This window comes from Hippopotamus amphibius, chromosome 9, assembly GCF_030028045.1.
Source record: "Hippopotamus amphibius kiboko isolate mHipAmp2 chromosome 9, mHipAmp2.hap2, whole genome shotgun sequence".
Lineage (NCBI taxonomy): Eukaryota > Metazoa > Chordata > Mammalia > Artiodactyla > Hippopotamidae > Hippopotamus > Hippopotamus amphibius.
The window spans coordinates 56,840,224-56,855,862 of record NC_080194.1 but is presented as its reverse complement, the minus strand read 5'-3'; the positions used below and the strand labels follow the sequence as shown (position 1 = coordinate 56,855,862).

The window sequence follows — 15,639 nt, the reverse complement described above, 5'->3', positions numbered from 1 at the left end:
AACAAAGGCCGCCTTTTACGGATGACATTAGCATAGAAACGGTGGTATGTTTTGGAGCCATCTCTTTTGAAAACAAAATTAAAAGGAAGGAACATAATTTGCGGTAAGACTGTGAACAGGTTTTAGGACACGCTGTTCTTTCTGTTGCCACATGACCAATAATTCATGATATCTTTGGAAGAGATAGAAAGGCCTTGTTGAAATGAGGGGAGTGTGAAGGAACCAACTCTGGTATTAGGAGGCCTTTGGGAACATCCCATGGTGCTGAAGGGAGCCTTGGTATTGGGCCCTGTCCTGGCTGGAGGCCACCGAGAAGGCCTGATGCCCCTCCAGCCTCTTCACCCACCTCTTCTCAGATGTGTCTTGGCTCTGTTGTAACTACGGGGCATTGAGCACATTCTGTCTCCTTCTTTAAGTTTTTGGCTTCCCAGCTGCTTATGGCATCCCTGGCGTCGGTCTCTCTCCCGGGTTCTCCTGTCCTGTCTTCTCTTGCAGTGTCAGCGCTGCCATCCTTGGCCCTCTGAGCTTCTGTTCATCTCCCTAAGTGGTCTCCACTCTGTGACGTCATCTGTCATCTGTACACAGCAGCATAACTGTTCTCCCGACTTTCAGACCTGATTCTTTCCTGCTAACGGTTCTGCAGGCACTTTGGACATGGTATCTCCAGGACCAGACTGGTTTTCTTTCTTTGGTAAACCTGTTTCTCTCATCACCATTTATTTTGGCTAAGTCTTGTTACTCTGTGTTCTGAGCTATGAACGTCTGATTTCTTTCTCCCTTACCGTGCAGACCAGTCACGGAGACCTGTTGATTCCACTCTTCAGTGTCTTTGGAATGTGTCCTTTTAGTTGTCTGGGTTCACGCCCCTGTCATGGCATTAAACTATTTACATTAGCTTCTTAGCTGGACCCCTTTCTCCTGCCTTCTCTCCCTACGCGCACCCTGCCCGCCCCCATCCTTTAGTTTGCTGCTCGTGAAAGCGCAGGTGTGCTTTATGCGGCTCTCCGCTCCCCGAGCTCTCCCAGCCCCGTGACTCCCTTTGCCCATAGTGTCCTTCCTTTGGGCTCTCGCTCCTGCCACTTGCCCCTCGTTCTCATCCCCAGATGACCTGTCGTGTCAGAGACACGCACTTTCCTTCGTGGCTCTGTCTTGGCTCCTGCCCTGTCTCTTGCCTAGAATGCCAAAGCCCTTTGGCCTTTTCTTTTCTGCTTGGCAAATTCCTGTTCATCCCTCAGGACTCATTGTAAGTGGCGTGTTCTCTGAAATCGTTCTTAAAGAAACCCCTTCTCATCCCTACAAAATTAATGACTTTGTGTCCAGGCTACCATAGCCTTAAATCACCACACCTCTTGTCGCATTGCGCTGTAGAAGCATGTGTGTTTGCATACAGGCCAGCTTTAGGCCGTGAGGTCCTACAGGTCAGAAATTGTCTTATTTCTGTTTCCTCGGCACCCAGACACACAGTGAGTGTGCAATAGGTGTCTGGTAGGATACGTATTATTTCTGAGAGTCTCAGCAGGGACTGTCTGATCTGAGCAGTTGGAATTCAGGTTGTTGAGGTGCCTAGCTTATGGTGACATAGCTCTCCTGTGGGAGGTACCAAAACACAGAGCAGGTCTCTTGGTGCCCAGGGACGGGCGCTGGGATTCTCAACCCTGCTGCGTTGCCCTTGACTCCAGCTTTTGGTAGCCAGGTTTGCAGGTACTCTTTACCCCTTCTCCTGCATTTATGTTATACAGCAATAAAATGGGGCTTATTAATATCTACTTTAAAACATACTGTTATGTTAGACTCCTGTTATAACAGTTACAGCTACGTGTTATAGGTTTACATATGCGGTAGATGAAAGGCTCTCCCAGTTGTAGCTCTCGATTTAGTGAAATACCAAAAAAAATTGGCTTTTATCCCATGTCTTTCAACTCCCACATATAAAGAGGTTTTCTGTGGTGTATCGGTTTACAATTGGTTACAAACCCACTAGTCCTTTATATAGATAATTTCATAGACAAAGGGTAATAAGACTAAAGCGAGGAAGCCTCTCTTCATGTGGATTTTATGTTCCTTTGGGGATGGGTAAGAGGGTCTTAGGAAGAGCACTGTACTTGAAGTCAGGAAAATTGGGTTCTAGTTGTAATCCTTTAGTTTTCCTGTACTTTCATATTTTCCTTATGTTAACTAGGAAAAATAATAATAGTTATAAGTTGCCATACAAAATATAAGCGGTTTGAGTTATGTTTAAACTCACCCCTTCCTGATATTTGTACCGAGATACTATTACCCGGTGACCTCAGATGGTCCCACCAGACTTGTGAGCCTGTAATTCACAGGATCGTAATGTGGCCTTGGGGGACAGACGGGGGAGTGAAGTCGGTTGCAGGATTTGGTAGACAAACTTCAGATGCAGAGAGCCTGCATTGACGATACGGCTTTCACACTTGGAACGTCCAAGAATCAGTACAGCTAAAGCATGGGTGAGAATGTCAGAAGTCTCACTCTGTGTCGCTTCTTTCTTTCAGTTTGAAAAAGAACTTCAGAGAATCTCGGAAGCCTATGAGAGCCTGGTCAAGTCTACCACCAAGCGAGAGTCGCTGGACAAGGCGATGAGAAACAAACTGGAAGGCGAGATTCGAAGGCTCCATGATTTCAACAGAGACCTCCGAGGCACGTCAAGTTCACTCATGTTTTCTCTACCCTAAATGCCCCGTGTTGCTGACAGCCTGACTTCAGGTCCAAGTTGTGTTACATAACCTTGTAAATCCCAACCCCCTGGGAAAGGGGCTCCAAAGAGCAGCAGTGTTCTTTTCACCATGTGGGTTGTAGGTTGCAGCATTGAGCCTGAGAAGTGACAGCCTCTGTGCACGAGTCCTTGACAGGGAGGGAGTGTGTGTGCAGCTCGTTCGTGCTTTAAAAGTACTTAACATGACTCGTGTTGTGAATGGGAATGTCTGAAAAGACCAGTGTTGCGTGCACAACCCTTGCCACATCAAGCTGAGGCATTTGGGTGCATCCTTTGAAAGCCAGCACTTAACACTTGCTTGGTATATAGTGTAGAAGACAGAGCTAGACACATGTCCCTCTTTGAGAGAAAAAAAAGCCTCCAGTTGTGGAAGGAGTAGATATATATTAACTTCCTGAAAGCTTGGGGGCCCCCTATTGCAGGGTCTTGACAACCTCCAATGTGTGGAATGATTTGACCCATGAAATTGTACTTCACTTTCAGTCAGCCAAGCCATTTTTCAGTTCCCTCATATCATAAGACTCAGTGTACTGGGAGTCTGTAGCTGGAACCTACCTTTCCTATTACTGCAAACCCTTTAGTCTTAGGTATCATGTACGCTCAATAAAGACTTGTTAGGCTGAATTATTTAATTGAATAAATGAAGATTGACCAAATGGCATGAGCAAACCTAGAACTCACTGAGTAGAATCTTCATCCATTAGGTCATCTTGACTTTTTCCTGGTATTTATTTAATTGTTATTTTTAATCTTTTGCTCCCCAGCTACAGAGGGCTGATGGTCAAGGTTAGACAAGGGCTGGGTTTAAGGCCAAGGGGACTCAACCCCTTTCCAGGGACTTTGCTGGCCTTACAGGAACCTGTTCTTGGCTGCCTGCCGCTGTGCACATCTTGGCATTAGATTGCATAAAGGCACAGCGTGACGTCTGAAGACTTTTCTTTTGATGTTTTGGAATGTCTTGTTCCTCCCCGAGAGTTGTTCAGTTTGGGGCTCCTGCCTGGGCATCTCTCCCTACCCAGCTCTCAGCACCCAGGTCACTTCTCGGTTGGAGGATGACTTGGATCCACGTGCATTTCTTTGTAATCATTTCCTCTCTGTACACAGATCGACTGGAGACTGCCAACAGGCAACTGTCCAGCAGGGAGTATGACGGGCACGAAGAGAGAGCGGCCGAGGGGCTTTACGCTTCCCAGAGTGAGTCTCCACACTTACCTATCCCAATTGGGTACTTTTAAAAACTGGGGACCTGAAGAAAGAACCCTGTTAGATTTAAGTAAATTTTGTGCTGCTTGCTTTTTGTTTGTTAATTTAGCGTATACGCTGTTGGGCCAAAGATGAGGCCCTCCTAGGTCTGCCAGAGACAAAGTCAAGGTGGATGTGTATTATTTCAGTAATGTTTATTCTGACCTCCTGACCTATACTTTCTGTTTCTCTATAATACCCTCCAAGGAATAGCAGTGTTGCCGTATTTCCTGGCACTGACCACTTGGAGTAAGGCACTGTTCTGTTTCTCCATGGAAAGGGAAGGAGGCCTGTGGTGGGATTTGCACTTTTGTCATGTTTTGTGCCGGCCTAGGTTGAGCAGTTCTGTACTGGCTGCCCCCGGCAGCACGAAGCCACCTAAACGATCCCAGCACCTGTCTTCACAGGTGATGCTCGCTTGCAAAACCATTGAGCCCATTTCAGCCAGGAATAAAATGGCTTCCTCTGCCTCTAGATTTGTTGGAGAATATTCTATTAATTTCTCAAGAGGCAAATGATAGAAGCAAATGGGTTTTGAGAAACCTCGTTTAAGGTTCAGGTTTCGGCACATTCTTTGTCCAAGTCAGAAATGTAAAAATCCAACTGTCTTTTTGGGGAAACTGTTTAGAAAATTAAATTCATTTCTCTGTCTTAATTCTCAACAACATTGTGAGCTGAGTGGTCACAAACTAAAGACAGTTCGAATGACGAGAAGTCACATGTTCAGATGCTGGCCATCCGTTGTATGAGGGTGGCATTCTCATGCTTGGGTCCCTCAACACAGCTCTGCGTTTTCAAGGCTGGGAAATAATTGGTTAAACTTTCTAATTTCTAATACTGTTCATTGGGGTTAAGCTTCTTTGTTTTTCCCAGATTTACTCATGGTTGCACTCCAATTTGAGTCTCAGCTTCATTTTTTAAATTCTACTTTGGCAGATAGACACTAATATGGTCTTGGGCTTTTGCATCAAATGCCTTTGCAGTCTTGCAGTGGTATATTGGCCCGTGCTGCAGACTCACAATCAAAGCTGTATATATAAGCATCTTGCATTATTCACTTTCCTAACAAAAGTTATTTCCTCTCATGGGTGCAGTTGATTTCCCATTTCATCGGAGGTTTCATTTAAAAAATGAGTCATCCGTACTATTTGCACTTAGGATTTTGACACCTTAATTTTGGGTGATCGTATGCCTAGGTCGAGTAAGTATCTTTGTGGCAGTTATGTCAGCGATGTCATTCTGCTGATACTCTGCCTTCTTGTCAGGGGATATTATTTTGTCACTTAGTTCAGGTCAAAATGGAAAAGTCAGTGAGTTTCATCTGATAGCCATTTGCTCTAACCTCCCAGCCTAGGCTGTGCTGATGGACTAATAGGTTTTGGTGCCACGTGAGTTCAGAAATGTTCCCGAAGACCTTAGCCTTCTGGCTCAAAGCTAAGACATCAATAATGTAGGCAAAGAGGCCCTTCCAGCCTTACAGGGAATGATTTGTTCTGTGCAGACATGTTCCACTGTGTTCCAAAGGCATAAACAGGAGAGTCCAGGGGCATTTTTCAACTGCTGAAATGTGCCTCAGTGTTGACATGTGATGTAATTAATTGCGTCTCGGCAGGGCTTTTGAAGCAGGTTTGCTAACAGTGATATCTAACCAAGTTTTCAGTACGTGGTCTTTTCAGGACACTTTGTGCCTTCCCCACAGCTTTATAATTATTTGCATTAGCTTCTGCTCGACTGGTGTGGCCAAGAGACGGACTTGAGATGTTATTTCAAATTTACAGATAGGTTTTTTTTCGTACTGCGTTGGAGAACTCTTTGTACATGAAGGAAATAAGCCTGTCCCCTGCCAAATATAGTGCAGATATTTTCCCCAATTGTTTTTTTTTTATCTTTGAATATAATGTCCTTTATCTTACAGAAGATTTTTCAAGTGACTATTTTATGCCTTCTAGGCTTTATGTCATACTTAGAAATGTTTTTTCCACTCCAAAATTAACATATTCACCTGTGTTTTCTTCAGGTGTGTTTATGATTTCATTGTTTGCAAGGCCTATATTTTAGAAGCTAATTAGGAAGGCACAGAAGAAGAGAAATTCATGAAGAACTAACCTGGAGGCAAGGAAACTAGTTAACAGATATTTTAGTATCTGGGCAAGAGAGGTAGAGGTCCTGAACTAAGAACTAGTAGTGGAGGGTAGGAGGCAGATAAGCAGGTGACAAATTATTAGGACTTGCAGTTGAATAATGACAGTGAGAGAGAGAGAGAAAGGAGTGTAACTAGCGCCACTAGATGTATGGTCATCCTTTAACAATAAAAAGCATGAGGAGTTGGGATTAGGTAACGCGTGAAGGTTTGAGCATGTTGAGTCATCTCATGCTGCAGCCCGTGGCTGAGTGAGCAGGTATAATAGCAAAGGTGCAGACGTACCCCGGAGGCTGGGGATGGGCGGTGCTCTCTGTCAGGCTTTCCTTTGAGCACGTGGGCACAGGATGGCAGGCACAAATTACTATCTCTCTTCAGTTATGAATGTGTTCTGTTATCTGTATAGTCTCTTAGAAGCTCTCTTATAGGACTTCCTAGGTGGCGCAGTGGTAAAGAATCCGCCTGCCAATGCAGGGGACACGGGTTCGAGCCCTGCCCTGGGAAGATTCCACATGCCACGGAGCAACGAAGCCCGTGCGCCACAACTATTGAGCCTGTGCTCTAGAGCCCGTGAGCCACAACTACTGAGCCCATGGTGCCGCAACTATTGAAGGCCACGCGCCTAGGGCCCGTGCTCCACAACAAGAGAAGCCACTACAATGAGGAGCCTGCGCACCGCAATGAAAGTAGCCCCCGCTCGCAGCAACTAGAGAAAGCCCACGTGCAGCAACGAAGACCCAAGCAGCCAATAAATAAATAAAATAAATAAATAAAATTATAAAAAAAAAATTTAAAAAAAAAGCTCTCTTGTAAGGGTACTTTTCAATGCCTAGTAATCATAATTATAAACACTGTGCAGTCAAGAGGAGCCATCCTTTTCAAATGAGTCTTTTGAGATTCTAACGCTTGGCTGAGAGAAAGGCAAGTCTGACTGCATCACAAATAGTAGTGACTTCTCTGGGTCATGCCTACCAGCGGCTAAGGCTGAGGTGGGAAGCCCCTGACAACCACCTTGGCCAGTGGAGACGTTAGAGAGAGAGGGAATAACATGTTGGACTTTTTTGCTTGGTGTTCAAGTTGTAGCTTGGAGTCCAGGTCCAAGAACATCCAAGGTACTCTTGCAGCATGAGCGGTCGGGAGGACTCCTGTAAAGGCTCAGCTGACGGAAGGAGAACGTCCTTCCTGGCCTGATTTCTAAATTTCCCTGCTGTCCAGCGTAGTTTTTCTTTAAAGACAGGACTCTGCTCTTTAGCTGGAGCCTGATGAAGGCCTGGAAGGACTGCCTTGGTCGTTACCACTTAGCTCTGCAAGCTGAAATGAACGCTCAGCATTCAACAGGGCGGTAATTGTGCTCTTCTCGGACGTGAGATTTGTCTGCATTAAAAATCTCTCTGATTGAAGTGCTTAGGAGTTTGATGACCCTGAGGAGTGTTTTTCCCTGTCACCTCATGGGGTTGCATTATGTTCTTTGGAGGAATTCAAAAATTCGTGTGTTTGTTTTCTGGTTTTACTTATTTGTTTTTCCAAATATGTTTGCAGCCAAAGTGCTCCTTAAAAACAGGGCATCTAGCCAACTTCTTTTTTGATCTGGCTGAGTAAAACTGGGGCTTCTTGGTCCTTTAGCTTTTTTAACTTACTGAGATTCCTAGTTTTCCCATTCACTTATTTGTCACATGTATTCGTGCGTGTGTACACGTGTGCGCACACACACACGCAGCAGGCGTAGGAATGTCTGTCATCATTCTTAGCTCTGTCTTCTCAGTAAGTGAAACGTTTTAACCATTTCTTTCTGAAAATTGGTAAGTCTGCAGAATTTCCATGACTAGTAGGTCAGAAAGCCAAGAATAAAATATTAGATGTGGGGAAACTAGACTGGCAAAGATGCTCGTATTATATTTTTGGGGAGCTGATTGGCTCTGGCACGCTTGTCCTATTCCAGGATAAAACCCAGTCATGTTACAGGATGGCTGCACATTTATCTCCCCACCCGCCGTGGGATTCTTTAGGCCCCATTGATTCAGCACATTTGGTTAAACTGAAGTCTCTGTAGGTTAGATTCTGGTCATTAAATGTTCCTGTCTAAAAAAAAAAAAAAAAAAGATTTTTTGGACATTCATTTATTTGTTTAACTTAATAAGTAATGGGTATAAATAAGTTAAGACTAATTCATAGGATTTGATTTTCCTTATAATCCCCATGGTTTAAAAATGAACAAAAAAAATGTGTGGGACCACTCTTGTAAAAACAATAGTTATTTGCCATTTTCTATGTGTCTTATAATCATCATTTTACCCTTGAATTTTATCTTAGGTACTTTGATTTTCTTTCTCTTATAGAACGTAAAAGACAAAAATAATTTGCTAAAAGAAAATCCCTCTGGTTTTTGTATTTCCTCTAAGGGCTTGTGTGAAACACAAAGCAGAAACTACAATGACATAAACTTTAATTCTTTTGACCCACATAGAGTATAAGGAGCTTATTCTGAATCCTCATTGGGTTTCATTACATCACATTGTGGGTTTCTATCAGTCTTCATTAGGAAGGAGAGGTTAGATGTTGTCACATGTGGGCACACTGTGTTCCCTCCTCTGCTGCGGGCCTGGTGGTACTTGTAGCTCCTGACGCAGTGCGCAGCCCCTACTACAGCGCATGCTCTGCCTACATTCTCCGTGGGCGCCATTTCTTTGCATGGGTCTGCTCCACTAGATGAGAGAACTATAGGCATTCTTTACCAACATCCATCCCCAGCCCTCGTTAAAACCCTTTGGACCTTTATGTACCTGGCACTCAATAAATGTTTATTGAGGGAAAGTGGGAAAACCCTGTAACAACAGGCTTGAAATTCTCATCCTGGCGCATTAGTGTCAGAACGTTCTTTTTAGCTCAGCGTCTCTCAGTCATGTCAGGAGCTGCCTCTGGCTATGCTCAGTTATTTCAAGATATTAGGCGAAATCATTAACGAACTGCCTTCAGAATAGAAGCAACTTAAAAATGCTTGATTTTTTTTTTTCCTTTCCACCTTCCCCCCTTCCCTCCTTCCTTGTTTTTTTCAAGTAGGAAGAAATCCAGGTAAGGGAAATCTGCTGAGGAACAGTAGTATTTTTCATGAAAATGACTACTATATACTAAAATATAGTTGACTTCTGGTTCCCTGACTCCTTCGCTTTTACCCTGCTGTGCTTATGTTGGAGATGAGTGCTAACTATGGTATGTAAAAGTTTTTGTAGCAGCCAGCCATGTTCTCACACTGACCAGTCCAGAGACCGTGCCAGGCGCCGCAGATCAGCTCCTGGGTAAAGGGGAAGGAATCGTCCACGAAGTCTGCCAAGATGCATCTCTTAAACCAAGAAAATTTTCTTGCCCTAAATTAACTGATTCTCCTTTTAAGGAGATGACCTTTAGATGACATCTTCATTTAGTAGGACTGTGTGATTCTAAAAAGCAAAGGTTTTATAGGCACAGGCTCAAGTGACTAATCTTGCATCAGTTACCGCAACTTCCAGTTCCTGGGCTCTCACTAACATACGCAGTGACCTGAAGTTAGAGGCTTAGTCTCCCTGTACCTACATTTCCTCTAAAGAAATAGAAGACTAAATCTCCCAATTCAGCCAACAAAGCTCTGCGGGCTAGTCGCTGATAGGAAATGCAAAGAAGACTCGATACCATGCATTTACTCTGCAACATTTCTTCCTGCTCCTTTGCATCCTTCCTTCACCTCTTTGAGCACTTACCTTCTCTGGAAGAACCTGCCAGGGTTCAGGGTGGGGGAATGGGCCGTGTTCCCAAAGAATGCCTTTGTGGCTGCCGAGCCTTCCCGGGTTTGGAAAGCAGAGTGTGTGAGTGCTTAGGCCACTTGATCAACCTTGACAGGCAGCTCTGAGAAACTTCAAACCTCCGTGACAACCAGCAGTGCACCCAGGCTGCAGGGCATCTGTTTATGTTCCATCAAACCTTTTCCCCAAGTGTAAAAATTAATGTTACTCAATTTAGGCTGATTTTCTGTGCTTGAAGAACCAGAGCTGATGGCAGAACTCTCTCTTGGTCACATGTTGATGTCCAGTCTCTAACAAGTGAGCATGGCTTATGATTTTCACGTTGTTGGTTTTTAAATTATTCATTTGCTTAGCATTCCTGTTTGGGGATTGAAAAATCAAGTGCCTTACACTTCATTACAATCTGTGTTCCTTGCACTCATAGCTAGATGGATGGGTGGAGGAAGCACTGACTGAAAAACAGACTGAAACCCATTTGCATTGCATGTGGCATCAAAGACCCCTCGTTTTTGCTGACAGTTCAGAGCCAAGAAATCCACGTTCAGGTCTCAGCTCAAATTAAATGGTAGTTACTCAGAGAAGGCTTCCTGAGATAGGATCCGATCTTCCTTTTATGTAGTCCCCCAGTACCCTGTTCCCTTTGTAAACACTTAAGCAGAGTTGTAAAGAAGGAAATGTTTGGGTGACCGTTTTCTCTCTTCCCTTGCTGAACTGTCTGCATCGTGAGGGCATGGACCCTGACTGTCACCCTCACCATCATAGTCCCAGGTCATTGTGTTTCCAGAAGCTGGCACAGTGCCTGGTGCTTAGAAGCATTTAATAAATATTTGTTGGATGTCGAAAGAAATGACGATCGTTCTCGTTTATTCAAAAGCAGTTATTGGCTACCTGCTGTGAATGAGCTGTGTTCTAGGCCATGGGTCAGCAAACTCTTTCTGTAAAGGGCCAGAACATAAATAACTCTAGGCTTGGGGGCCATAACTAAACTCTGTCCCTGTGGCCCCAAAGCCTCCACAGACGAGCCGTGGACAAGTGGCCTGGTTGTGGGCTGGATTTGGCCTGCAGGCTGTAGTCTGTGGACCTCTGCTGCAGGTAGTGGTCATGGAAGAGGAAGGGAAAGAAGAAACCTTAGCGAAAGGAGGATAGAAAATAAAGAACTTCAGAAGTATCTCTTAGGGCTTATTTTGTTAGTTGTCCTAATTTATAAATCAGGATATAATTGTTATTTTCTTTCCTGGAAGAGTTTCACAGTCATCTTTTACTTAATTCCTAATTGGGTAAGCATGATTATTTCACATTAGATAAACTGAAACATACAAATGCAGTCACAAACCTTAGCTATTAGCCCAGTGGGGATCCACAGTTAGCTAACTGGTGGAGACAGGGCTGGGCAGGAAAGCCCTGTGATTAGCCATGGCTGGTAACTGCCTGGGTTGTGAGGTCTCAGGGGTGCCTCTCTCAGCAGGGCCATGAATCCTCCCGTAAGCATCCTGCTGTGAGATGAGGTCTGCACATCTTGTATATCAGGGTGGGAGAGGACCTTTAAGGTCACAAGTCTGGTTACCAGTGCGTGTGTCCTCTGAACCAGAGCTCGTTAGAAGGCCATCTGATGGCCATTGTGAGTGACAGTGTTACCAAAGGCCGTTGATCTGATGGTTTAGTTTATCTTCAGGTGGAGTTGCAGGTGTACTCCCTTGTAATCTAGCCTTCAGGTCCTGGTTCAGGTCATCCAACAGCAGTAACAGCTGCCACTGCCAACCGAGCACTTACTGTGAGCCAGGCACTGTGCTAACGTCTGTAGGGACATTGTCTCTGTTCATCCTCCAGGCAGCCCTGTGAGGTAGGTATTACAGGTATTTAATGGATGAGGAAACTAGGGCACAGAAAGGGTAAGTAACTGGTTCATGGTCACACAGGCAAGTAAGTAGAGCAGATAGGTTTTGAACCCAGGGCACTGAACTCTGGAGAGCCACTTCTTGTGTACTGGGGAGGTGGAAAGAGGTGGTAGGGCTGGACTCACCATGATTTTAGAGCTCATTTAGTGTGGCCTCTGTGCTTCATTGAAGAAGAAACTGTGACCAAGGATGATCAGAAGGTTTGTCCAAGGCCCCTTCGGTGCTGAATGCAAGATCATGACTAGAACAGGGGCCTCCTTTTTCTTATTTTTTTCCTTCCCCTTCTCCAAAGGGCACCTGTGTTGCCTCTGGGGGTGATGAAAGATTTCACGTTTTTACCCGGAGAAGGATCCAGCCTCGTAAGCGAACATAAATAATTCTTGTGCTCGAAGTCTTACTACAAATTATTTAGCCCAGTACAGTGACTTAATAGTAATCTATTCAAGTCATCTCAAGTGAGCTCTAACTACTAGAATGAACAGTCTGTGTTTCTGACTTCTACATCTATCTTTGAACCAAAGCCAATTATAATAAAAGACCTTGCTGGATAATCCACTATATCTCTTCAGATACAAAAACAAAAAAATTGTTGAGACCAGCATAGAGTTTAGAGTCTTAGAAGTTTTCTCAAAATGTCTATGAAATCAAACTCTTTGTTGTCTGGATGATAAGAATAAAAAATAAGCAGAATACGAGTAACCCCATGGTGTAGTTTCTTACAATTAGTTTTTGAAATTATTTTTGTTTCATGAATTGGAGGGAGAACATAGAGTTGTATCTTAATGGAATCCAAGAACTTTGAGGGGACGAAGTGTTTGTTTTAAGTCCAGAAAATTTGGTCTTGGACCATTAAAAATAAGTTTGCATCTGCTACTAATTTTCTTCTTGCTGACAATGACTGTGGTTTGGTGAAAAGAAGAAGAATAAAAGGATCTGCTCAAAGTTATAAAAATGACAATGGGAGGGGTCGCAGAAGTTAAAGGAAGGGACGCATTGCAGATGATGCATTTCTTTCTCCCTGATCAGTCCTAGATTGAGTCACTTCTGTCCCAGATATAACAATTTCCCCAGCATCAACTTCTTTCAGCCAAGTTTTGGCATTAAGCCTTATCTGACATTCAAAGGGCCCATTTAGAAAACATGGTTTTGTTATACATGTTGTAATAATGCCTTAACTAAACCAAATATAGGTATAGAATATATACCTATATGTACATACAATAAAGTATATACATTTTAAGTGTATAGTGCCATGAAATGTGACAGCCGCTAAAGTCCAGCCCCAGCACGTGTCAAGTGTGTGCAGCTCTGTCCTCTGCAGTGAGCGGCTTCCCACGCCATCTGTGTGCCTGCCACACTTTTCACCGCCTTCAAGTCATTGCTGTCTGCATTATGTCCAGGCTTCATGGTGGTTTTCTGCAGGGGGAGTCAGATTGTCTGGTAGGGTCTTACTTTGTGACACCTGGAAATAGACATGTCTGTGATTTATCTTTGTATTAAGGAAAGAGAAGGCAAAAAAGGACTTTTGTGGAGGTTCTAGAAAGTGTAAGTCATCAGGTTTAGCTGATAATCAGTTCATGCATCAGTGTATAGTCAAAATCATGCCCTATGCATCCTGTATTTATGTGGCATTTTAAATTCATTGCTTAATTTGTTATTATGCTATCCTCAGTGACGTAGAAGCAGCAGTACATTTTTACTTCAGGTTAAAAAAAGAGAAAGTGGAAGATTGAACAGTATGTGTGGAAGCTGAGCTGGATGAATGGGTGTTTATTCAGTCAAGCGAGCTTGCAGCCTACATATGTATAAATGTAGGCAGGTAAAAAAATACCTATGACTCACACCTGGATGTATAAGTATAGCTTCTAAAATAAACATGCAATATGAAGAATGAGCAGATTAGAGAAAGTTATATTAAGAGAGCTTTTACGGGTATTCAAATAAATGCCAAATCACATCTGGGATATTTTATGTTTGATGCTACAAAAAAGTAGCACTTTGGGGGTATTAAATTCACTTCCTGGATATTAAAAAGCAATAGATAAATTACGTTAAGACCAAACGTGTTGTTTTCCTTCATTAGATCAGCAGAAGATTTTGTGGTTAGGCTTTGTTACTTTCCAGTGATAAGCGCCTGAAAAGCATCATTTTTGAATTTTATTTTAAAGACTGAGTTAGAATTTGATCGTGTCTCAGTAGGATCCTCTTATTCAGTGACTGTTGCCTAAACGTGTCATATTTCTTCACATAGGAAACACTCCCGCTATCTTAGATTCCTAAAGTCCTACAAAGATAGAGGGGTTTAGACACATTATGAAGTAAGCCCAGTAGGAAGGATAAATCAGACAGACATCAGCCACTGTACCTGGAGTACACGCAGAATATGGTAATATCGTGAGAGAACTACTTCCCCCAGCAAAGTGTATGTGTGCAGGTTCCCCTGTACAGGAGAGGTCTGTTTTATGGAAGGAATCAGAAAAGCTTCATGTAGTGTGGAGCCTTTAGGGGTGGGTCTAGGAAACTAATTTGTATGTTAGAGTAATTTAGCTGCCATAATACTGTGTAAAAGGGAAAACTTCTATTTTCCTTTTAACTTTGGGCAACGAAGATTGAATAAACCCTTCACACTTCGTGCTTTGCCTCACTTTCTTATATTGATTCATTTCTCTAAAACATGTCTTCCCTACATTTTAACAGCAGCCATTTCTGCGCATCTGTGTTTCTCTTGTAATGTCTGAACCACTGGCTTTAAAACTCAGAGCCCTTGTTTGAAAAGAAAGCTTATCTGGAAGCCCAGTATGTAAAACGCAGGAAACCTGAAAAGATTTCTGGTTGAGACAGGGGTACATTTTGTCAGAAGCTCCCTCCTTGCTGCTTGGCCCTGGCATCCCTTCTCTCCCCCACCCATCCTTCCCTCTCCTGAGGCTCTTGCAGAACAGAGTTTGGTTGAACTCCTATCTTAATTTTCTTTATTACAGAATTCACTTTAAAACGGTTCATCCTCAGCCATTTAAAACAAGCCCTGGCTGGAGCGTTCCTGTGTTTGTTAACAGACCTACGTAGCCGCCCACTCACAACCCACGTCTCCCGCAGCCAGGAGCCAAGGCAGTCTGCACATGCGTACAGGGGTGGCAGAGATCCCGACACCCTTTTCTGAAATAACGAGCTTCCTTACCTGAGAAACGTTATCAGCAAATTTTAAAAAGACAACAAAAAGCCAAACCAGGAGCCTATGGCATCAGCTTTGTCTTCTATCAGTTTTTCGTTTCTGAATGAATGAATCCGGCTTTTAAAGCCGTGTTGTTTTGCATCAAATAAACCTCATGTGAACAGATCTCTCATACATGATGTGAACAGTGCTCTGTTTGGATTATATGTTGGGGATCTCTTTCTGGGTTTGTCAGTTTGACTCTCAAACTGGGGTGAGGGCAAGCGCAGATATTAGAATGAGCTTCCGAGGGTAGAATGCCTTTGAGGCAGAATGAACCTAAATAGCTTTGCGGATTGTGACGTAGTTGGAATACCTTCCTGTTGTCGTTGCACTCCCACAACCTCTGAAGGAAGGACTTCCAAGAGGATCTGACTTCAGTTACCCCATAAATCGTAGCTGAGCCTTGGAATAGGCACCTCCCCAGCAGCTGCTCAGAATCACAAGATGTGGTGCCAGGATGGGGAGCTCAGGGCCGGAGGCTCCCGAGGAAGAGGAAGCAGGAGGAGACGTTCTGGGGAGAGATAATAGGGCAAATGGTTATCCAGACATCTTTTCAGAAGAGGGAGTCCATTTTTTCAGCATGGCGGAGTGTCTGGTTACCAGAATCAGCGCCATTAGTGTTGGTCAGCCTTGTCCTAAGG

At 43.7% G+C, this 15,639-nt stretch overlaps 1 protein-coding gene across 12 annotated transcripts in view; it reads left to right on the top strand.

Moving 5' to 3' along the window:
* Positions 1-15,639, top strand: part of AMOTL1 (angiomotin like 1) — a 159,022-nt gene that overhangs the window by 111,105 nt on the left and 32,278 nt on the right. For all 12 annotated transcript variants that reach the window (XM_057747804.1, XM_057747802.1, XM_057747801.1 and 9 more), the window contains 2 exons: positions 2,517-2,661; positions 3,842-3,931. In XM_057747804.1, coding sequence (XP_057603787.1) covers positions 2,517-2,661; positions 3,842-3,931 — 235 coding nt within the window. The remainder of the gene's footprint in view (positions 1-2,516; positions 2,662-3,841; positions 3,932-15,639) is intronic.